At 41.4% G+C, this 26222-nt stretch overlaps 1 protein-coding gene across 1 annotated transcript in view; it reads right to left on the bottom strand.

Moving 5' to 3' along the window:
• Positions 1 to 24228, bottom strand: part of tmem117 (transmembrane protein 117) — a 105277-nt gene extending 81049 nt beyond the window's left edge. The window contains exons 1-2 of the mRNA XM_060908783.1: positions 24082 to 24228; positions 16132 to 16440 (exon numbers count right to left, since the gene is read on the bottom strand). Coding sequence (XP_060764766.1) covers positions 16132 to 16440; positions 24082 to 24112 — 340 coding nt within the window. The 5' untranslated portion in view covers positions 24113 to 24228. The remainder of the gene's footprint in view (positions 1 to 16131; positions 16441 to 24081) is intronic.
• Between the last annotated feature and the right edge of the window lie 1994 nt (positions 24229 to 26222).

Genomic DNA, 26222 nt, shown 5'->3' with positions numbered 1-26222 from the left:
AGATAGGGTGAGAAGCACAGTCACTCGGGAGGAGCTCGGAGTAGAGCCGCTGCTCCTCCACATCGAGAGGAATCAGCTGAGGTGGCTCGGGCATCTTTTCCGGATGCCTCCTGGATGCCTCCCTGGGGAGGTATTCCAGGCATGTCCCCCCAGGAGGAGGCCCCGGGGAAGACCCAGGACACGCTGGAGGGACTATGTCTCTCGGCTGGCCTGGGAACGCCTCGGTGTTCTTCCCAAGGAGCTGGCTGAGGTGTCTGGGGAAAGGGAAGTTTGGGCTTCCATGCTTAGACTGCTGCCTCCGCGACCCGGTCCCGGATAAGCGGAAGAAGACGAGACGAGACAGTTAACCTAACCTGCATGTCTCTGGACTGTGGGGGAAACCGGAGCACCCGGAGGAAACCCACGTGGACACGTGGAGAACATGCAAACTCCGCACAGAAAGGCCCTCGCCGGCCACGGGGCTCGAACCCGGACCTTCTTGCTGTGAGGCGACAGCACTAACCACTACACCACCATGCCGCCCTTTAAAGAGGATATATTATGAAAAACTCACTTTTACAGTGCTTGTACATATACAATTGGGTATCTGGAGTGCCTCCCAACCCACAAACTCTGAAATAAGGTAACCCAGTCAGTTTCTTTTGGGCTGCTTGTTTCAGAAAACGTGCTTCAACAAGCCGTTCAGATTTGGCTCCCTTTTCTATGTCACAAGTGGAGCTCATTAGGATTGATGCCTTCTCCCTCATCTGAGTTTCTCCACTCATGGCTTGAGAACTGCCTTTGATAATGAATATTCGTGAGGAAAGTACTACCTGATTGGCTTGCGGAAAAGGAGCTGGGGTGATCAGTGGCTCATTATCATTTAAAGGAACAGGCGCTCAAATCAGCCATTTTGAACTGGGCTGTTTAGACAGAGTGCGAAGGGAGCTGTGGTGCTTTATCCTTGTAGTATTTTGACCAAATCATGTCACATACACTTCATTAAGACATCAGGGAACTGTGTTAACTTGTGGAAAAAGGGTATAATATGTCATCTTTATTGATCACACAATTCTGATGATTGATGTGAATATTAACTGAAGTTCTTGACCTGCATCTGTATGATTTTATGCATTGTGCTGCTGCCACATGATTGACTGATCAGATAGCTGCATAAATTAAAGGAGAACTGAAGGCAAATTTTTTATCAAAGTTCTATTTCTCATTTTATTAAATATAGGAATGCATTTTGATAGCTATGTTGTCACTGGTATAGCACGTTATGAGTGTTTGAAATATGCTCTGTATGATATCAGTCCATATGTCAAAGCAATGGCTGTAAACGAGATTCATTGAGACCTGTGTGAGACATTGTAGGACGGAAGTAAAACGTACAGCGGAAATCAAAGTGACCAACATCTGCCAACGTTGTCAAAAGACGCGCGCACGACCTTTTGAATGTTGATGTAATCAAGCCGGAAGTTTTGTTTGTTTTGATAGCAATCAGGAAAGTTTGAAAAAAGTAGTCAGTAATCATCATTTAAACTCGTTTTTGTGCAATATTTCGTTTGGAGAACAGTTTTCAAAATGGTGGCACTGACACCTGGCTGACACTTCATGTTTTGAAGTCTTGCACAAGTCTCGTGAAGATCGCGCGGATAAGCGACGCCTGCCGTGGACCAAATGAACTAAATTCAGTGTAGGTACATTCAGTCTGTCTCTTTAAGAAACTACATTTCCCATCAGCTAACTTCCGCGTTGACCTACGTCACGCGTGGGCGGGATCATCTATGTCACGTCCTCCAGGAAGGCATAAACCACCCGGAAACTCCTAGCTCCTCCTCTTTTGGCGCCGTGATTTCAACACGGACACAGGGAGGAATCGCTCGCTCCGCGAGCAAACCCAAAAAGACGTCTTTTCTTTTCTTTCTTGCAAGAATCAGTTTCGCGCTTTTCTTTGTTTACCTTTGGCCACAGTAGACTCTAAGATCGCGTGATTTTAAACTCAGCTTGAGTTTACAACCGGTTTTTCATTTGTTCCTTATAAGTACGTACTACTGCAGTCCAGGCAGTTATTTTAAAGTTAAGAAGTGACTGGATCCTTTTTAACTCAAAAGCTGTGCACATTGTTTGATCAGAGACTTTCTTTTCATCACGAGCGACCACGTGTCGGACCGAGAAGTTCTCTGCGCCTCACGGAAGCAACTCACGTGCTCCACAACGGCGAAACTCCAAAGTCTCGGAACATCTCTTCATAATCTTGCTAGATGCAAGATACTAAGTAAGACTGGCAAATTTTGGGCATAAAGACTAGTCTTAGGAATTAGCTTTTATTGAAGTAGTGTGAATTTAAACTCGAACGGTTTAATTGTTTACACTGTTCGACACGCAGCGTGTTGAATTGTTGATTGTTCTGTTTTGTTTTAATCTCTCAATTGTTTAATAGATAGGCTGTGCATGCTTCTCTTTATTCCTGACTAACACTTTAATTTCCTTATCACACTTTTTGACCTTATCAAGGTTTCAGTGGATTCAGTACTGTTATAAGCTAGTGAAATTAGCCTACGGCTAATTTCTTTTGTCCCATTAGCATCCAAAGCTAAGTGTATTGTCTTAGAAACATGTGGCGGTCCTCCCCCACTCACAAACACACCTTAGCTAGCATCCCTTTGTCTTAGCTTAGCCACACGAGGTTAATCTAGGCCTACATGAACACGTGGTCACCAGGCCTGACACACACACAAACACGTGGTCACAGGCCTCACCTGGCCTCACAAATACACCTCAGTTAGCATCCCATGCTAGCTTATTTCTTTTGCTAGGCCATAGGCCTTACCACGTGGTTAACTCCTCCCCCACAAACACACGTGGAGTTAGCTACCAGAGCTAACCCTTTTTGTAGGCCACACACAAGGCCTCTCTCTCTCCCCACACACAAACACACCTTAGCTAGCTTCCCTTTGTCTTAGCTTAGCCACACAAGGCTAATTCCTTTGTTCTCCTCAAATCCCACGTGGTGATCCCTACACCACGTGGACACGCACGAACATACCTAGCTAGCATTCCACGCTAACCTTCTGCTCAGGCCATAGGGCCTTTCACTCACACACACACACACACACACACATCTCACTGTTTGTATATATTTCAACTGCCATTATCCATTTTTATCTTTGTTATAATAAATTCATTTATTATTGAAACTGTGTGTTTATTTGTGTTCCAATATCTCTGAAGTCCCCAATCTCCAAAGAATTCTAAAAGGTGCATATGATTTATGTAATATGGTAAGTGATCATAATAATTTGGAATATACCATAATTTAGCTGTTTGGTAATTTATTATTAAGCACCAAAATTAATGGTATTAATTAATGAGACTGATTAATGAGACTGATTCCATGAGTGATTTAATGATAACATGAGACTGATTCAATGAAAATGATTCACTGAAAACGATTCAAATGAGACTGATTCAATTTAATTATTAACCTTCAGATTTAATGAGATTGATCACTCAATTACCCAAATGCACCTACATCAGCATGGCTAAAAACTGAATAGGCCGATAAGTATAATATTTAATTGCAATTAGTTGCCAATACGAGTCACGATATAAGGTTACTAAAACCGAAAATGTAATTGAATAACACGTTAATTAAGAAATAAAGCAAGTTTAAAAATGACTTCAGTTCTCCTTTAACAGGTGTTCCTAATAAATTAAAATGAGGGTTTTTGTGGCTGACAATTGAGTGTTTTAATCAGATAAAGCAGTTGAGGAACACAGGTTCTAGAGTTCAAAGGGCTTCGACACAGGAAGCTGATTCTGCAGATTCTGTCTCTATTTCAGCAGGACTTTTGACTCTAAATCTAACAGACTCCTTTTCTGAGGCATTTCAGCTCAGGGAGTGGGTTGCACAATGCACTAAAGGCTTTGATTGTTTAACGCCCTCCATTAGTATTCAGCAAGCTACCACATAGCTGTCACTAGAAAGCACATTGTTCCCTCCTGAGACTGACTGAAGTGATCTACCACTAACGGATAATATGATTTGGTAATATGATCTCACCTAGTGGTGTTAATATAAAAAAAAAATGATTTTCCTCTTTAGTTACACCGATTATTCACTATGTGGTGTTTGGCACTAAATGGTTTGTGAAAATGCTCCCTGAAGGGAAAGTGTGGGCTAGGTGCAATGACCTTCATTGTAAATGTCTGAAAAACCTAAGAATGTGACATGCCACACCTAGTGGCTACATGAGCTAGAGACAGAGACAGAAAGATTTGGAAGGCTGAAAGATAAAGAGAAACTTGGAGAAAGAAAGAGAAAGACAGGCAAAAGACCAATGATGAGAGAAAAAGTAAATACATGTAGAGATGGTGAAACATGTCCTTATGTTATCGTGTTCTATTCCTCTTCTACCTCAGCAATTTGCCAATTTTTTTATCAGTTTATAGTTACATTAATGTCATGGAACATCCACAACATTAGGTTAATTCCTATGGAGGGCTTTCATGTGACAGCATCGTAACTGCGGATTTGTTTACGCAGTCATGTTGCCTGGCAAGCTTTGTGTTTGACAACGACCAGAACAAATGTACATAAGTGATTGTAAGCCCAGTTCAGTAAACATCTACAGATAAACTTGCAGAAGTTACATCTAAAAGAACAATGCCAGAGACCTGTAGTGCTTTTGGATGTAATAACAGATGTGGAGATAAGCCTGGTTTAACTTTTCACCGCTTCCCGGAGAGCCCAGAAAGATGAGAAAAAATGGCGAGCTGCAGTTAAACAGGAAAACTGGATGCCAACAAAACATCCCTGTGTGTGTGGAGAGCATTTTATATCAGGTTAGTGTGAAAGCTCTGTGCAACATTAAAATGTATATTTAGATGTGAGCTTTGGACACGATACATTTGATTAGGCCTAAAGCTTGGCAAGACTAGCAGCATGTTTGTTATGTACTGATAATGTAGACGAGGCTAAACACAATAAAATATGCTAGATCTAGGCCCTGGCTTGTTCATGACTATTAGAAGTCTGTGTTTGAGCTTACCTTTGTCCTAATAAGGTATTTTTATTTATTGGGAATTTCCCATAACATTCCGGCACGAAACCTGCCACGAAATATTGGTAGGCATCTGTACTTTTGTAAGTCTTTAGCATCTCCGGTGTATTTAGAAGTCCCAAATACTAAATAATTCAGGATGTCGTAATGTCCTAAATCTGGTAGCTGGTTTGCCAAACACTTTAAGTGGAATAAATACATTTGTGACTAAATTAAGAAGACCTAAGTCCTACTGACCAGTGGCTGGTGTAAAGACTTCACTCCTCTGATTTCCACATACTGAAATCTATTACTAAGATACGATTTTAACCAGGAGAGAGCCAAACCACAGATACCGAAACGATGACTCAGCTGGTGAGCAAAATTTAATGGTCAACAGTATCAAATGCAGCCGATAAATCTAGGAGTAGCAGCATAACGGACTGATAGTTGTCTAAAGCAACAAGAATATCATTGTTAACTCGAACTAGTGCAGTCTCAGTACTATGAAGCTGCTTATAGGCGGACTGAAAAATTTCATCTACATTATTACATATTATATAGTCAACAAGCTGGATAGCAACTACTTTTTCAGTAAGTTTAGAAATAAACATTAGGTTTGAAATAGGCCTGAAATGAGCAAAAATTTCAAAATCAAGGCATGGCTTCTTAAGTAGAGGGTTCAAAAGAGCTAGTTTAAAACAGTCAGGTACCATAGCAGAGTCAATAGATAAGTTCACAATTTTCATCATGACCGGGAGTAAAACTGTCAAGCATTCTTTCAAGACAGAAGCTGGAACTGGATCTAGAGCACATGACTTTATCGTGGAAGAACAAACAAGACTGGATGACTGCTCTTCAGTAACCGCCGTAAAGCTTGATAACGCACAACTTGCAGGAGGCGAGGTATCCAGAACAAAGGTGTAGACCCAAAGACATCCGCAAGAGAGTCCAATGAAGATCGTAAGTTAACTATTTTCTCACAGAAAAAGCTAACAAATTCATTCGCCAGGGCGTAATCCGAAAAAGATGAAGGATAGCGAGCCTCAACCTTGGTGTGCAATAGCTTGTCGACGGTCTCAAAAAGAACTTTCTGATCATTATTTGAGCCCTCAATAATGTTACGATAGTAAGAAATCTTCGATGTCCTCAGCAGACTATTTACAACATCACACTGAATAACATAGAGGTGATAATCACTAGACAAGCCTGACGATCTCCAATGCCGCTCAAGCGCCCTCCTCTTTTTCTTTTCATTGGCGATCTCATCTGTAAACCATGGAGAGTAAGGACGAATATTTACAATTTTTGTCTTCAGAGGGTCATGAGCATCAAGCATCGATTTCAAAGTGACGTTATATTGTCCAACGAGGACTTCAAGATCATCAGCAAGGTCCAAAACCAAACAGGAGTTACTGAGTTCGTGACAGAACTCGGTAAAATCGATGGAGCGTATCTTGCGAAAAGATATTTCTTTCCTTTCAAGAGGAGGTTTTTTGAACTGCAACTCGCAATGGACGGCAAAATGATCAGAAATGCGATCGCCCACATGACGGTTAGAAACAAGGCCATCCTCATTGGCCCGTGTGATGATCAAATCGAGGGTGTGGCCATCTCGGTGAGTAGCACCAACAACATGTTGCTTCAAATCAAGAGTCCAAAATACTCATAAACCGCCTTGAGTCCAAGTCATTTGGTTGATCTACATGGAAATTAAAGTCACCAGCCATTAATAAAAGTCCAGGAGCCAGATTTAGGTGTTCAAGATATGTAGAAAATTTGTCCAGAAATAGAGCAACACTAAGACCATTTGTAGTAGACAGAGGAGGACGATAAATATTAACCAGTCTCAGATTGTAATTTTCAGACGATTTCAAGACCGCTTCGTAGGCCTCAAAGCTCTTAAAATCAGCCAGCTGTTGTTTGACTACTTTGAAAGGTTCCCTAGTCAGGAGGGCAACGCCACCGCCATCAGAAGTAGTTCTGGGATCATGAAAGAAATTACAACCAGCAGGACAGCTATCAAAGCAAAAGAAAGCATTGAAATCGTTATCGTGAAGCCAAGTTTCCGTGATTGCTAAAATGTCAACATCATGCTCAATAATAAAATCATTGAGCATAAGAGTCTTGTTTCTAATAGGCCTGGCATTGATGAGAGCAAAATTACAGAGCTGAGGACGTTGAACAAATTCCAGTGGAGCCCGTATAGAAATCGAAATCAAATTGCTATTTACGACACCACTACGCAACGAGGCGAAACTTGTCGAAGCAACACGAGTCTCTTCAGAGGAAATAACCGTAGAAATTTTCTTGCATCCAGCTCGGCTTCCGCGATAGTGAAAAATACCAGCGTTTTTTAATTCAGAAAGTATTGGAACAGGAAGCGAAGTATCAAAAACGCGGTGAAGTTTAAACAATTCGTTCCTTGTGTAAGTCGTGATGGTTGAACGAACATGCAAATTCGCGACCGAAGCAGCGTTTGAAAGCAATAAGTTCGGAAGTGAAGATACAGGTCCGGGGTTTCGAGAGACGTCCACAAAGATAGTTATGTCCACGGGAGCATCATGTCCAGCAACAAGGAGAGACGTCTGGCCATGTTTGTTCCATTTTGAGACACTGAAAGATGTCTTCTTAAATCCACACTTCGCCAAATTGATTTTAAACTTCCCGCCATTGTTGTAGTTGTTAGAAAGTATTTTGAGACCAAAAGCAGACTCAAAACATCCTTGAGATCTTGAATAAAGCGCCAAACGATCAAAACCATCATTAGGAAAACAGCTATCCAAATCATGTAAGGCAAACCGACAAATAATAACAAAAACATTCATAAAAAGCAGAGAGCTAAAACTCCAGGTGGCTGCCATGCCGGCGCTTGCGCAGTATCACGATCAGTGAAACTGAAACATGGGTTCTAGCTATGGCCATGAGTGTGTGCATTCCTCAGAAGAACCGCCTCCTTCCATTCTGCCATCAAATGATCGTGTTAAATAATGCTGCTGAGAAATCACTGAACTTGATTTTATACAGTCTATGGACGTGACGTGACCCTAGTGATTACTGATGGGCTCTCAGTGTCACCTGGGAAAAAACCAATCACGTTTTAGAAAAGAAAGGAAAAAACACCCACTTTCAAAGCTGCTTCATAGTAACGAGTAACGAGGACCTTGATAGAAATGTAGTGGAGTGAAAAGTACGATATTTGTCTTTCAAATGTAGTGAAGTTAAAGTCATAAGTTTCCAAAAAAAATACTCAAGTAAAGTACAGATACTCAAAAAGTGTACTTAAGTAGAGTACTCAAGTAAATGTATTTTGTTACTGTCCACCTCTGTTAATTACATACTAATTATATGAGTTGTTATGACAGAAATATAAATACTTCTCATCAGAGCGTGCACACACACACACACACACACACACACACACACACACACACACACACACACACACACACACACCAAAGCAATGCCATTTCAATGCATCTTTATCTGCCTGCTATTCTCGTTCTGTACAACATGACTTTAAACATGCATTTCCAAATAAAGCCTCTAATTCCCAGCACTTTCTCTGGCAGAACACTGATAACAAAACAGGCAACATTAACTAGCTGGAGAACATGATTCATTGTGTATAAGGTACGAAATGCCTCTATAAAGAAGAACTACAAACAGGTTTGTATGTAGACAAACCCCACACACGTAAGCAAAATGAATCTTATAGGATTAAACGCAGCCCGATGTGCCAATGTGCTGTCCAACAGCTTACAACCCCGATTCCAAAAAAGTTGGGACAAAGTACAAATTGTAAATAAAAACGGAATGCAATGATGTGGAAGTTTCAAAATTCCATATTTTATTCAGAATAGAACATAGATGACATATCAAATGTTTAAACTGAGAAAATGTGTCATTTAAAAAGAAAAATTAGGTGATTTTAAATTTCATGACAACAACACATCTCAAAAAAGTTGGGACAAGGCCATGTTTACCACTGTGAGACAGCCCCTTTTCTCTTTACAACAGTCTGTAAACGTCTGGGGACTGAGGAGACAAGTTGCTCAAGTTTAGGGATAGGAATGTTAACCCATTCTTGTCTAATGTAGGATTCTAGTTGCTCAACTGTCTTAGGTCTTTTTTGTCGTATCTTCCGTTTTATGATGCGCCAAATGTTTTCTATGGGTGAAAGATCTGGACTGCAGTCTGGCCAGTTCAGTACCCGGACCCTTCTTCTACGCAGCCATGATGCTGTAATTGATGCAGTATGTGGTTTGGCATTGTCATGTTGGAAAATGCAAGGTCTTCCCTGAAAGAGACGTCGTCTGGATGGGAGCATATGTTGCTCTAGAACCTGGATATACCTTTCAGCATTGATGGTGTCTTTCCAGATGTGTAAGCTGCCCATGCCACACACACTAATGCAACCCCATACCATCAGAGATGCAGGCTTCTGAACTGAGCGCTGATAACAACTCGGGTCGTCCTTCTCCTCTTTAGTCCGAATGACACGGCGTCCCTGATTTCCATAAAGAACTTCAAATTTTGATTCGTCTGACCACAGAACAGTTTTTCACTTTGCCACAGTCCATTTTAAATGAGCCTTGGCCCAGAGAAGACGTCTGTGCTTCTGGATCATGTTTAGATACGGCTTCTTCTTTGAACTATAGAGTTTTAGCTGGCAACGGCGGATGGCACGGTGAATTGTGTTCACAGATAATGTTCTCTGGAAATATTCCTGAGCCCATTTTGTGATTTCCAATACAGAAGCATGCCTGTATGTGATGCAGTGCCGTCTAAGGGCCCGAAGATCACGGGCACCCAGTATGTTTTTCCGGCCTTGACCCTTACGCACAGAGATTCTTCCAGATTCTCTGAATCTTTTGATGATGATATGCACTGTAGATGATGATATGTTCAAACTCTTTGCAATTTTACACTGTCGAACTCCTTTCTGATTTTGCTCCACTATTTGTCGGCGCAGAATTAGGGGGATTGGTGATCCTCTTCCCAGCTTTACTTCTGAGAGCCGCTGCCACTCCAAGATGCTCTTTTTATACCTACCCAGTCATGTTAATGACCTATTGCCAACTGACCTAATGAGTTGCAATTTGGTCCTCCAGCTGTTCCTTTTTTGTACCTTTAACTTTTCCAGCCTCTTATTGCCCCTGTCCCAACTTTTTTGAGATGTGTTGCTGTCATGAAATTTCAAATGAGCCAATATTTGGCATGAAATTTCAAAATGTCTCACTTTCAACATTTGATATGTTGTCTATGTTCGATTGTGAATACAATATCAGTTTTTGAGATTTGTAAATTATTGCATTCTGTTTTTATTTACAATTTGTACTTTGTCCCAACTTTTTGGAATCGGGGTTGGATTTACAATTCAAAAAAAAATGCATAAAATTGTAAATATCACTGCATGTTACAAATTACACTGCATCGACCAATGTCACTTTCAGCTATAAACATCATTCTCCTTTCAGAAACATTTTCTCTGTTAAAACTATCTGTTTTTCCAGTTGACATAAAAACAATTTTTAACGAAATACATTTTTAAAAAGTAACAAATAACTATTGCATACAAACATCTATACAAGAAGGTTTAATGGAGATTGAGCAGATGCATAAAGGCACATTGAGACTGTGTGTAGGAGAGGACCTGCTTAGTTATCGAGACACTAATAGCGAGAGAGAGAGAGAGAGAGAGAGAGAGAGAGAGAATATATGACTTCTGAGGTGTGTTTAAAGCAAGAGAGAGATAAGACTTCATGGATGCCCTGCGGGGGGAAAAAAAGTGCAACGCTTGAGTGCTACAGTATTGAAAGACCTGCTACCCATGAAAGAAAGTCTACATCTGGGGACCACAAGTGCACTGGAGCTAGAGCTACTTTACTACGGCAACCCATGGCACAGCCATGTAAGGCTTTGTCGGTGAGAAGTGGGATTTTGTGTTGAATAAGGTACCGGATGAGTAACAAGTGCAATCTAAATAGAGTGGGTGTGATGTGGACAGAATGTTTGGTGTCAGTGAGAGCTGACTATTGGATATACTGCTACTGAGTGTGGAGAATGTTGTGGCAGAAAGATTGTAGAAATTGTTGAAACTGGACTGTGGGTGGTAAAAGAGAGAAACTGGACTTGCTTGAAGATTCTTGAAGACGTTTCACCTCTCATCCGAAAGGCTTCTTCAGTTCTGTCTGACTGGTAGGGAGCATCAGGTATTTATCCTCTCATGGATGAAAAGCTCATCTAAGGTGTCATTGAGTCATCCTGTGGGTGTGGGTCACTGGGGGCTGGTTGTGAACGGCCTCGAGAGTCGTTTACATTGCTTCAAAGAGACCGGAACATCACCATCCTTCCTGCTGACAAAGGGAGAGGCACAGTGTTGCTAAACACAGCGGACTACCACTCCAGGATGACCAGTCTCCTCAGTGACACTACCACCTATGAAACCTTGAGGCAGGACCCCACAAGTTGTTACAAAAAGAAAGTTGTTAGCTGCCTGCCACAACTAGAAAAGGACCAAGCTATCAACCGATCTCTGTACTACAGATTGTACCCTGGGGAAGCCGTTCCTCTCATATACGGACTCCCCAAGATTCACAAGGAAGGAGCTCCACTCAGATCTATCATCAGCAGTATAAACTCTGTTACTTACAACATTGCCAAACACCTAGCCACCATCCTGGCTCCTCTCGTTGGGAATACGCCACATCACGTCAAAAACTCCCAAGATTTTGCTACTAAAGTTGCAGACCTCAAACTAGACTCAGATGAAACCATGGTTTCCTACGACGTCACTTCTCTGTTCACCTGCATTCCCACCACAGAAGCAGTTGAATCTGTTAGAAAACGAATCCTTCGAGACAGCACCTTATTGGATAGAACGAACCTCACCACGGACCAGATTTGCACCCTGCTTGACCTCTGCCTGACTACCACTTATTTCCAGTTTAATGAAAGTTTCTACAGACAGAAGCATGGATGCGCCATGGGCTCACCGGTATCCCCTATTGTGGCCAATCTTTACATGGAGGAAGTGGAACATAAAGCTTTGACCACTTTTTCAGGAGTTGCTCCCAGCCACTGGTTCAGATTATGTGGATGACACCTGGGTTAAAATCAAAACCCATGAGGTGGAAGCCTTCTCTAAGCACATCAATGCAGTGAATATTAACATCAACTTCACTTGGGAGGACGCCAGTGGGAATAATCTAGCCTTCTTGGATTGTGATGTACACATTAGACAAGACAGAAGCCTGAGCATCGAGGTCTACCGGAAACCCACACACACAGACCAGTACCTACTCTTTGACTCTCACCACCCACTGGAACACAAATTGGGGGTCATTAGGACCTTGCAACACAGGGCTCAGAATATCCCTACAACGATAGAGGGAAAAGAGAAGGAGCAGAATCACATCAAGAAAGCACTTCAGAACTGCGGGTATCCCAACTGGTCTTTCCTCAAGAGCAGAAAAAGGAACAGAACGGACAAGGAGGATAACAGGAACAAATGCAAGAACATTGTCATTCCCTACATTTCTGGTCTATCTGAGAAACTCAGGAGGATCTTCTACAAACACAACATTCCGGTACATTTCAGACCCAGTAACACTCTGAAGCAGAAACTGGTCCACCCTAAGGACAGAATACCCAGACACAAACAGGACAACGTAGTGTATGCCATTCAGTGCAGTGAGGAATGCACGGACTCATATATTGGAGAGAGAAAACAACCGCTTCACAGGCGCATGGCTCAACACAGGAGAGCCAGTTCCTCAGGCCAGGACTCTGCTGTCTACCTTCATCTTAACAACAAAGGACACTCATTTCAGGATTGCAACGTACACATTTTAGCCAGAGAGGATCGTTGGTATGAGCGAGGAGTTAAAGAAGCCATGCACACCAAAACCCAGCTGTTTTCAGTGACTCACAGGAGGACAGAGAGAATCAGCATTCCATTGATCACCCTAACGGGCGATCCACTGATCATCCTAACGACTCTCAAGGCCGTTCACAACCAGCCCCCAGTGACCCACACCAACAGGATGACTCAATGACACCTTAGATGAGCTTTTCATCCATGAGAGGATAAATACCTGATGCTCCCTACCAGTCAGACAGAACTGAAGAAGCCTTTCGGATGAGAGGTGAAACGTCTTCAAGAATCTTCAAGCAAGTCCAGTTGCTCTCTTTTACCACCCACAGTTTACCATGACCTGGATGACTGAGAATCTTCACAGACATGTTGAAACTGGAGCTTCTGAAAGCATGGACTAGGGTTTGAGCATCCTGAAAACTGAACACTCGTGCAATATTGTGAAAGTGAAAGAATGCAGACTTTTCCAGGACGTTAATATAAACCTGTGATTTGCCCGGCAGCCTGCACTGTCAGAGCTGTGCTGATATTAATCAACTTCTTTTGACCAATCAGAACAGAGATTTCAATTATGCCGTGGTATAATTCTAATTATTATATAGACTCTATAGTGTTTTACTGGGGAAATACGCCACTCGTGCTTTTCATATGAACTAAATCTGGGACATTGAGTGACATGTTTTCCATTATCTTCACTCGTGAGGAAATCGATAAATTATTTTGATTAACTTGTGTAGTTTTTGCATCTGAATGTGTCTATATAATAAAAAGAAAATCACACATTGGTTTGAAGATATGAACTTTAACTTCTTGGGTTGAAAAACTTGCATTTTTCATACGAAATACATTGTGGAGCTGAGTGACATTTAAATAATATTGGCTGGCTTTGAGTGGTATATCAGATATATATAACATTCAGCTAGCATGATATTGAATGAGTCAAAGACGAGTTCAGTATCATGCTAGGTGAATGAAATATATCTGATAGACCACAAAAAAGCCAGCTATTATTATTATTATTATTATTATTATTATTATTATACATACACACTGTCTTCATATCAGCATTCTCGAACGCCAACGCTAGTTCACCCACGACTCGGTGCTGTTAGCATGGCAGTCCAGTTACCTTCCAGCCAGTATAGTGTTAGCAAAGGCCAATGCTAGTGCAGTCAAGCCAAATATTATTACAATTGTTTTCCCTGTGTCAAGTCAAGTTTATTTCTATAGTGCTTTTAACAATAGACATTGTTGCAAAGCAGCTTTACAGAATTTGAATGACTTGAAACATAAGCTAATTTTATCCCTAATCTATCCCCAATGAGCGAGCCTGTGGCGATGGTGGCAAGGAAAAACTCCTTCAGACGACATGAGGAAGAAACCTTGAGAGGAACCAGACTCAAAAGGGAACCCATCCTCATTTGGGCAACAACAGACAACATGACTGTAACATTAACAGTTTTAATATGAAGTCAGTTTTGTTGATGTTATAATTCTTCATTGATGGAAACTTGAGTGCAAAGCTGTTCATGACAACTGCAGTCCTAAAGTTAGCAAGTCAACTGTAGTCCTCAGCCATAAAAGCATTACTGTAAGAGTCCAGAGCATCCTCCAAGTGTGACTTTCAACTGTCCATATGGGGCCGTCCTCCACAGGAGCGATGCGATGAGACTACGACCAGACACAGGGCACCAGGATGGATCAGGCAGGTCCGAGGAGCAGAAGAGGTCTGTGTAATTTACTTAGTTACTTTTAAAATCAACATTGACAGCTACACACAACAGAGTGACCTGGCAGCCAAAATTCTCTCAAAATCTTCTGTTTTTAATGAAGCAAACCTGGCAGCCATGTTTGTTTACAAATTGTCACTGTCGCTCGCTAGCGCGGAAGTTTTATGTCTCCGATGTGTGACATTGTGTTGTCTGGACAACGTGCAATATTGTAACAATATTGCATGCTTATTCTCCATTGGGTAGAGTGGTGTAATACATGTAGGATACGCGATATGCTAAAAATATTGCATGCTATCAAATCAAATGAATGAAACCCGCTAGAAAGGAATACAATACATGCTTTATTCCATGGAAAAAGTGTCCTGTATGTATAATAATTCCCGTTATTTCACTCTGATTATGTCACTCCCAGTGTTTTCCTGCTGAGTTGTGCGTTGTCAAAATGGCGAACCGGTTCAAAATTAAAATTCTTTTGGTTAACTTGCGGTGTTTTTTTTTTTTTTGTGGATCTGTCCATATAATATAAAGAGCATTACATGGTGGCGCAAAGATAAGAAGTTTATCTTCTCATGTTGAAAAATATTTCACTTGTACGCTTTGCTCACTCATGAATATGTTCACCACTCAATAATAAACTTCATATCTTCATGCAACCGTGTAATATCCTCTATTTATTCCTTACACGCTTTAATCATACAGTACCATCTTAATGAAAAAATCTCCAAAATCTTTCAGTTACCTGTACTTGATTCTTTATATGCTACAAGAGTTCATTCTGAAATAGTTACTCCATTTCGATGGACAGGATGAGCTCTGATTCACAGGATATCACTGGCCTGTGCTTCCCAAGAAACCAAAACCAGTCAGGGCTATACAGCACAGAATTAAATCACGCTGAAACAGACAAATAACGACAGGTCAATATTTTTACAGCAATGCTGATAGGTATTGATGACCAGTACATTTGCACATGCTCTAAGCTGTTTACTGTAACCGTTTACGCTCATTTTGAAAGCGTTTATTATCTCAGAAAGCCAGGAAGTTTAGCGGTGTGTTTTGTTTGGCAAGGTTTGAAAGGTTAGAAATAGACAGAAGCTGCCAGAAGGATGCATTTTGAAGGGCTTGTCATATTGTGCCCTAAATATGTCATGGCCATTTAAATGATTCCTCAGCACTATGCATTATCACAGATGGCGGTGAGTTGTTATTTGAGCTTCCATGTTTTCAAGTGGATTCACCTCACGTATAAGAGCTGTATGGTCAAGGATATTAAGAACATCAAGTGTACAAGTATCATCATGCTACAGGCTGCATCAAGTTGTAACTGTTGTGACACCTCACTCTTAATTAACTCTCCAAACTGACAGAGTCCTTGGTTCTACCATCAAGATGTACACAAATAGCTCAACAGTGTAAGTGCAAGTGTGCATAATGGCTCTCGACAACAATCATATGCCAAATAGCCAACATAAAATAGAGTCAGCTTACATACCAAACAGCCTTCGATGGAAGAAGAACTTCCCAGCAATGAGTCCTACGAAGATCGCCAGAATCCACATCAGAACCTTCAGGAAGTTCCACCCTCCACCTGGATACTTATTCAGTATGAAGGAGAAACAGTTTCCCACAACTATCATGTGCGCCTCAGTCTGGCTGTGGGATACAGGGTCTTCAGCAAAGATGAGGAAGTTGAAGAAGGTGACAAGGTAGGCTACAACCAGGCGTGACCATGGATGCTGGAAATAATAACGGAAGCGGACACCTAGCTTCATTCCTTTAATCCTCGCCATCCACCCGCCTCCTCAAAAAAGAGACAGAATACCAAGTTGGAATGATGCAAAAGTAATAAATGTATGAGTGCACCATGGCACACAACACAATTTGTTTCAACACAAATTAAATCAACTGTGTAGACAATGTAAAATGCTCCTCACAAATAATTAACTCATCTATCCATTCATTTTCAACACCGCTTATCTGTTAGGGTCATAGAGGAAGCTGGAGCCAATCCCAGCTGACACTGGGTGAGAAGCAGGGTACACCTTGGACAGGTCACCCGTCTATCACAGGGCTAACAGAGAGAGATAGACAGACATTCACACTCACATTCACACCTATGGGCAATTTAGAGTAGCCAGCTGACCTAATCCTCATGTCTTTGGACTGTAGGGGAAACCGGAGAACCCGGAGGAAACCCACACAGATACGTGCAAACTCCACACAGAAAGGCCCCAGTTAACCAGCAGGTTTAAACTCAAAACCTTCTTGCTGTGAAGCGACAGTGCTAACCACTAAACCACCATGCCACCTGAATCGTAAACAGTTCTCCATGTTTTACTAATATATATACTGAGTTATAGTAACATAAAGGGAATGAGTACCCAAAAGCATCCACACTCAAAAAACTTTGCAGTCATGACAAACATATAATATCATGATCCTTAAAAGTGTTTCTACGATACACTATATGTAGGCCTACTACCATATGTTTTACCATACGCTTGCTCACAAAATGCCTGCAATACAGTAGTGTTGCATTTTTAAAATGTTATAAGTACTACATAGCTGTATTGTACATTAAAATATTATTACAGTGTCTTGCAAAAGTATTCATCCCCCTTGGTGTTTGTCCTGTTTTGTCGCATTACAAGCTGGAATTAAAATGGATTTTTTGGGGGGTTAGCACCATTTGATTTACACAACATGCCTACCACTTTAAAGGTGCACATTGTTTTTTTTTTTTTTAATTGTGACACAAACAATAATTCAGATGAAAAAACAGAGATCTGGAGTGTGCATAGGTATTCACCTGCTTTTGTATGAAACCCCTAAATAAGAGCTGCTCCAACCAATTCACTTCATAAGTCACATGATTAGTTGATTAAGATCCACCTGTGTGCAATCAAAGTGTCACATGATCTGTCACATGATGTCTGTATAAATCAACCTGTTCTGGAAGGACCCCGACTCTGCATCACTACAAAGCAAGCAACATGAGAACCAAGGAGCCTCCAAACAGGTCAGAGACAAAGTTGTGGAGAAGTATAGATCAGGGTTGGGTTATAAAAAATATCCCAAACTTTGAATATCCCACAGAGCACCATTAAATCCATTATAGCAAAATGGAAAGAATATGGCACCACTACAAACCTGACAAGAGAAGGCCGCCCACCAAAACTCACAGACCGGGCAAGGAGGGCATTAATCAGAGATGCAATAAAGACACCAAAGATAACACTGAAGGAGCTGCAAAGATCCACAGCAGAGATGGGAGTATCTGTCCATAGGACCACTTTAAGTCATACACTCCACAGAGCAGGGATTTATGAAAGAGGTGCCAGAAAAAAAGCCATTGCATAAAGAAAAAAATAAGAAAACTTGTTTGGAGTTTGCCCAACAGCATGTGGCAGACTCCCCAAACATATGGAAGAAGATTCTCTTGTCAAATGAGACTAAAATTGAATCTTTTGGCCATCATGGGAAATGCCATGTGTGTCATAAACCTAACGCTTTCCATCACCCTGAGAACACCATTCCTACAATGAAGCATGGTGGTGGCAGCATCATGCTGTGGGGATATTTTTCATCTGCAGGGACAGGAAAGCTGGTCAGGACTGAAGGAAAGATGGATGGCACTAAACACAGGGCAATTCTGGAGGAAAACCTGTTTGAGTCGGCCACAGATTTGAGACTGGGATGAAGGTTCACGTGCCAGCAGGAGAATGACTCTAAACATACTGTTAAAGCTACACTGGAGTGGTTTAAAGGGAAACATTTAAATGTCTTGGAATGGTCTAATCAAAGCCCAGACCTCAATCCAATTGAGAATCTGTGGCATAACTTGAAGATTGCTTTACACCAACACAACCCATCTAACTTGAAGGAGTTGGAGCAGTTTTGCCTTGAGGAATGGGCAAAAATCCCAGTGGCTAGATGTGCTAAGCTAATAGAGACATATCCCAAGAGACTTGCAGCTGTAATTGTAGCAAATGGTGGCTCTACAAAGTATTGACTTTTGGAGGGGAGTTGAATACCTATGCACACTCTAGATTTCTGGGTTGTTGGTTTTTTTTTTCATCTTAATTTTTGTGTCACAATTTTTTTTTAAATTGCACGTTTAAAGTTGTAGGCATGTTGTGTCAATGAAATGGTGCTAACCCCCCAAAAATCTAGTTTAATTCCAGCTTGGAATGCGACAAAACAGGACAACCATTAAGGGGGATGAATACATCTGTAAGACACTGTATGTTATAATAATTACTGAAATACTAATACTACTAATAATGAAGATTAATAATATTACAATTTCCCTTATAACCCCAAAAAGCATGTTGTGAAATATTTTGTCATAATATTGATATTATATTGATATTATATTGACATATTACCCAGCTCTACACTGCAGATCAGACAAAATCTGAGCAGAGCATTAATTAGAAAAAAAAAAACTTTTATATTGTTTTTAAAATAGCTTTCTTGGTTGATTGGTGAAAGGCTGTACTGCTGAAGAAAACATAAATGATCATATATTTGTAAAAGAATTAACAGAACGATCATTTCTGTTGGTTGGTTGGTCAGCACAATGCATTTATATTTAGGTATGCTACATGTAGTTTTGAATAAATTCCGGCTTAATACTTAGTTTAAACTTCTAATCTGATGTATTGCATGTATTGTTAAATGAGTAATTTATTGTTGAAAGGCATGTGATTATCCAATGTTTAAAGGCGGGTTGTATGTGTAACTGAGAGTGACACTTTATTTGAAAAAAGCTGAGTTGTATTGAATGTACAAATTGAATGTACAAATGTGTGTTGTATATTCGTAGATGACTGAATGTGTGCAGTGGTTAACTCTAATCATTACGGGGTGCTTGTAAAGGGCTGGGAATCCAAGGGCTGAAGAGTAAACAGTGTGCCAAAGGGGGCTAACCATAGGTAATGAAAATTGACCAAAGTTCTCATCTCATTATCTGTAGCTGCTTTATCCTGTTCTACAGGGTCGCAGGCAAGCTGGAGCCTATCCCAGCTGACTACGGGCGAAAGGCGGGGTACACCCTGGACAAGTCGCCAGGTCATCACAGGGCTGACACATAGATACAGACAGCCATTCACATTCACACCTACAGTCAATTTAGAGTCACCAGTTAACCTAACCTGCATGTCTTTGGACTGTGGGGGAAACCGGAGCACCCGGAGGAAACCCACGCAGACACGGGGAGAACATGCAAACTCCGCACAGAAAGGCCACGGGGCTTGAACCCGGACCTTCTTGCTGTGAGGCGACAGCGCTAACCACTACACCACCGTGCCACCCGTTGACCAAAGTCGCACAGCTAAATGCAATAACCTGTATGAGGGCCCAGTATTCCTGCAGGCACCCCTGAACATAAATGATCCCACACACCTCCTCTCTGTCAAGTGCAGAAACAGAGACAACTGAAGCGAGTACACAATATGGGTAAAAGTATGTGGACACCTGATATTCACAGCCATATGTTCCCACAATGTCAGAACTTCAGAATTGTCTAGAATGTCTCTGTATGCTGTAGTTTTAAGATTTTCCTTCACTGGAACTAAGAGGCCCAAAACTGTTCCAACATGAGAATTGTGCACAAAGTGAGGTTTATAAAGACATGGTTTGCCAATGTTGGAGTGGAAGGGCACGAGTGGAATGCACAGAGACCTGACCTCAACCTCACTGAACACCTTTGGGATGAACTGAAGGTTATGCTGACTACACACCAGGCCTCCTCATTTGACGTCAGTGCCTGACCTCACTAATGCTTTTGTGGCTGAATGAGCACAAATTCCCACAGCTACACTCCAAAATCTAGTTGGAAACCCTCCCAGAAGATTGGAGGTTAATATAACAGTAAAGGGAGGACTAAATGCCGAATGCGATGTTCAACAGGCACATATGGGTGTCATGGTCAGGTGTCCACAAGCTTTTGGCCATGTAGTGTATCCCTAGAAAACTCGTTACTGAATTAAAAGATAGCAATTTTCGGGACAGCATGGTGGGCAGTGAGTAGTGGCCAGGATTCCTGTTCGAACCTGAGCTCAGATTGCTGTCTGTGCATAGTTTCACTTGTTCTCCTTCATATCCGTGTGGGGTTCCTTTGGGTTCTCTGGTTTCCTCCTCAACACCCCCCATGCATGCACTGTGCCCTGCGATGGACTGACTTCCCACCCAGGGTATATTTCCACCTCACACCTGATGTTCCCAAGATAGGCTCTGAATCCACCTCAACCCTGACTAGGATAAAGCACTTACTGAAAGTGAGTTTAAAAGTAACTGCAACAACATGCTCACCTCCTATTTATAGCTATTTTTATTCATGCAGCATTCACAAGACCATGTTGCACCTCAGACTTCTACTGCCTAAGTATACAGGAAGCTGTAACTGAGCCTCTATAATCCAACATTATGATTAATAAACCTCATGGTAATGAAGACTTCCCAAAAATACCCACATGGAAAAGAGAATGATGTGAGAAGGCTTGGAATAGCACTCCAGCCAACTGGCACCTACTCTCTTGTTTCTAGACATGTGTGTGATACAGCTATAAATATCATGTACCTAATGTGAAAGTTATCAAAGCTTATTTCCTCAATGATAATAATAAAGTTTCTCATAATTATGACTTAAGTTCTCATAATAATGATCTAATATCTAAAATAATTAGAATTTCTCATTACTATAAATGGCTAGCTCATAATTAAGAAATCCTATCTCATAATAATTAGATCATATCGCATAATTATGATTTTGTCTCATAATAATGAGATCCTATCTTATTATAATAACTTAGTATCTCATAATTATGACCTGTTATCTCATAATAATGAAATATGAGAAAGTTTCTGATAATTAAAACTTACTTTGTTATAATTATGACATGGTGTCTCATAATTATGAAATAGCAAGTCATAATTATGAGATACTATCTGGTAATTTTGACTTAGTATCATAATAATGGCTTAATATCTAATGACTTAATATCTCAAATAATGAGAGAATTTCTCATAATTATAGCTTTCTATCTCATAATAATTAGATCCGATCTAATAATTATGATTTCCAGTCTCATAATAATAAGATCCTATCTCATTATAATGACTTGGTATCTCATAATTATGACCTGTTTCTCATATTTCATTATTATGAGAAGTTTCTTATAATTATGACTTACTATCTCATAATTATGAAACAGTGAGTCATAATTATGAGATACTGTCTCATAAGTATGACTTGGTATCATAATAGTGACTTAGTATCTCATGACTTAAGTTCTCATAATAATGGCTTAATATCTCAAATAATGAGAATTTCTCCTATGACTTTCTATCTCATAATAATGACATCCAATCTCTTTAAAATGACTTAGTATCCCATAATTATGACTTATCTCATAATAATGAAATATGAGAAAGTTTCTGATAATTATGACTCGGTATCCCATAATTATGAAATAGTAAGTCATAATTATGAGATACTATCTCATAATTATGACTCATTGTAACCCTAGCTATGAAATAGGCGAGAGGCCGAGGGCTACGGAAACAGAGATCGGAGCCGCTCCATGCGCCACATGGCATGGGAAGGACTTTGATTTGATTTGATTTGATTTGATTTGATCATAATAATGACTGAGTATGAGATACTATCTCATAATTATGACTCATTATCATAATAATAAATAAACTTATCTGATGGCGATGAGATATTAAGTCCTAATTTTGAGAAAACGTTCTCATTGTTTATTAATGACATATTAATAAGTCATAATTATGTCTTAGCATCTCAAATTCTCTTCATAATGAGTCACACGTTTGAGAAAACCTTCTCATTCACGAAGCCATATTAATAAATCATAATTATGAGACACATTCTTGTTCTATTGTCTTTGCGGTTTGTTAATATACACAAGTACAGTGTGTCTTTGGACTGTGGAGGAAACCGGAGCACCTGGAGAAAACCCATGCGGAGAACATGCAATCTTCACACCCTCATCGGCTGCTGGGCTCAAACCCAGGACCTTCTTGTGCTAACCACTACACGACCCCATCTCATAATTATGACACATTATCATAATAATAAATAAACTTATCTGATGGCGATGAGATATCAAGTCCTAATTTTGAGAAAACGTTCTCATTGTTTATTAATGACATATTAATAAGTCATAATTATGTCTTAGCATCTCAAATTATCTTCATAATGAGTCACACATTTGAGAAAACCTTCTCATTCACGAAGCCATATTAATAAATCAGAATTATGAGACACATTCTTGTTCTATTGCCTTTGCGGTTTGTTACTGTACACATGTACAGTGTGTCTTTGGACTGTGGAGGAAACCAGAGCACCCGGAGGAAACCCATGCGGAGAACATGCAATCTCCACACCCTCGTTGGCTGCTGGGCTCAAACCCAGGACCTTCTTGTGCTAACCACTACACCACCCCATCTCATAATTATGACACATTATCATAATAATAAATAAACTTATCTGATGGCGATGAGATATCAAGTCCTAATTTTGAGAAAACGTTCTCATTGTTTATTAATGACATATTAATAAGTCATAATTATGTCTTAGCATCTCAAATTATCTTCATAATGAGTCACACATTTGAGAAAACCTTCTCATTCACGAAGCCATATTAATAAATCAGAATTATGAGACACATTCTTGTTCTATTGCCTTTGCGGTTTGTTACTGTACACATGTACAGTGTGTCTTTGGACTGTGGAGGAAACCAGAGCACCCGGAGGAAACCCATGCGGAGAACATGCAATCTCCACACCCTCGTTGGCTGCTGGGCTCAAACCCAGGACCTTCTTGTGCTAACCACTACACCACCCCATCTCATAATTATGACACATTATCATAATAATAAATAAACTTATCTGATGGCGATGAGATATCAAGTCCTAATTTTGAGAAAACGTTCTCATTGTTCATTAAGTCATAATTATGTCCTAGCATCTCAAATTCTCTTCATAATGAGTCACACGTTTGAGAAAACCTTCTCATTCACTAAGCCATATTAATAAGTCATAATTATGAGACACATTCTTGTTCTATTATTATTATTATTATTCACATACTATGTGACTTCAATTTTTTTCAAGTGCCTTAAATGGGCTTTTATAGTAAATCAAATCAAAACATCGGATCTGTTTTTAACAGCACTATAAGGAAATGCGTTTCTGCAGCAGATGAATGCACTTGTAGTGCCAGGCTGTGGTTTGTTGACAGGCTGCTGACAGCTGTTCCCTGAGGCTAAGCGACACTTTACGACACAAACAAGATAAGATACCGTGGGCCACTTTGGACAAACAAGCCCGTATTCCGTGTGTAGTCATTCATTCCTGCTTTTTATTCAGGAGGAAAGCGTGCACATGGCAAACGAGAACTGGTTTGTTTTCTTACGAGGGCAGTCTGAAAGCATCCCGGAGCCCATCACCTCATCTGAGCCGCGGCTCGGTTAGCTCCTCTCTCCTCAATGGCGCTTCCTCTGATCCGGCTCCCCTTACACACTGACTGAGCGGGGAAAGTCCTGCACACAGCGATCACAAGCCAGATTAATCCGGGATAATATACGATACAGTAACAAACCGCAATACTGAAATGTTACAGAAATATAGGCACTGAGACTGAGATCACGCCTTCCTCTCTGTCACCCACCCACACACACACTGGGACAGTACTATGACTCACTCTCATGCTCCACTCCTGGGTCATTGTTTTGATTTTTGTCCCCAACAGCACAAACCGGGAATGCAGTATAACAGAATACACACACACACACACACACACACACACACACACACACACACACACAGACAGTGAGGTACCTAGGGGACATATTTTAATTTCTAGGTTATACGTGTTATACTGTCGCCTCACAGCAAGAAGGTTCTGGGTTCAAACCCAGCCTTTGTGTGTGGAGTTTGCATGTCCTCCCTGTGTCTGCATGGGTTTCCTTACACAGTCCGAAGATATGCAGGTTAGATTAATTGATCGTGAGTGTGAATGGTTGTTTGTGTACCCCGCCTCTCACCCATGGTCGGCTGGGATAGGCTCCAGCTTGCCTGCGACCCTGTAGAACAGGATAAGCGACTACAGATAATGGATGGATGGATAATGTCTTATAACGGGGTGGATTATGGTGTAGTAGCGCTGTCGCCTCACAGCAAGAAGGTCCGGGTTCGAGCCCTGTGGCCGGCGAGGGCCTTTCTGTGCGGAGTTTGCATGTTCTCCCCGTGTCCGCGTGGGTTTCCTCCGGGTGCTCCGGTTTCCCCCACAGTCCAAAGACATGCAGGTTAGGTTAACTGGTGACTCTAAATTGACCATAGGTGTGAATGTGAGTGTGAATGGTTATCTGTGTCTCTATGTTTGTGTACCCCGCCTCTCACCCATGGTCAGCTGGGATAGGCTCCAGCTTACCTGCGACCCTGTAGAACAGGATAAAACAGCTAGAGATAATGAGATGAGATGAGATGAGATGAGATGAGACTGTCGCCTCACAGCAAGAAGGTTCTGGGTTCAAACCCAGCCTTTGTGTGTGGAGTTTGCATGTCCTTCCTGTGTCTGCATGGGCTTCCTTACACAGTCTGAAAATATGCAGGTTAGGTTAATTGATCGTGAGTGTGAATGGTTGTTTGTGTACCCCGCCTCTCACCCATGGTCAGCTGGGATAGGCTCCAGCTTGCCTGCGACCCTGTAGAACAGGATAAGTGACTACAGATAATGGATGGATGGATAATATCTTACGGTATAACAGGGCGGGACGGTGGTGTAGTGGTTAGCGCTGTTGCCTCACAGCAAGAACGTCCAGGTTTGAGCCCCGTTGCCGGCGAGGGCCTTTCTGTGCGGAGTTTCCATGTTCTCCCCGTGTCCGTGTGGGTTTCCTCCGGGTGCTCCGGTTTCCCCCACAGTCCAAAGACATGCAGGTTAGGTTAACTGGTGACTCTAAATTGAGCGTAGGTGTGAATGTGAGTGTGAATGGTTGTCTGTGTCTATGTGTCAGCCCTGTGATGACCTGGCGACTTGTCCAGGGTGTACCCCGCCTTTCGCCCGTAGTCAGCTGGGATAGGCTCCAGCTTGCCTGCGACCCTGTAGAACAGGATAAAACGGCTAGAGATAATGAGATGAGATGAGATGAGACTGTCGCCTCACAGCAAGAAGGTTCTGGGTTCAAACCCAGCCTTTGTGTGTGGAGTTTGCATGTCCTTCCTGTGTCTGCATGGGCTTCCTTACACAGTCTGAAAATATGCAGGTTAGGTTAATTGATCGTGAGTGTGAATGGTTGTTTGTGTACCCCGCCTCTCACCCATGGTCAGCTGGGATAGGCTCCAGCTTGCCTGCGACCCTGTAGAACAGGATAAGTGACTACAGATAATGGATGGATGGATGGATGGATGGATGGATGGATAATATCTTACGGTATAACAGGGCGGGACGGTGGTGTAGTGGTTAGCGCTGTTGCCTCACAGCAAGAAGGTCCGGGTTTGAGCCCCGTTGCCGGCGAGGGCCTTTCTGTGCGGAGTTTGCATGTTCTCCCCGTGTCT

This window comes from Neoarius graeffei, chromosome 2 (assembly GCF_027579695.1).
Source record: "Neoarius graeffei isolate fNeoGra1 chromosome 2, fNeoGra1.pri, whole genome shotgun sequence".
Classification (NCBI taxonomy): Eukaryota; Metazoa; Chordata; class Actinopteri; order Siluriformes; family Ariidae; genus Neoarius; species Neoarius graeffei.
The sequence above is the reverse complement of the archived record's forward strand: the minus strand, read 5'-3'. Positions and strand labels throughout refer to the sequence as shown.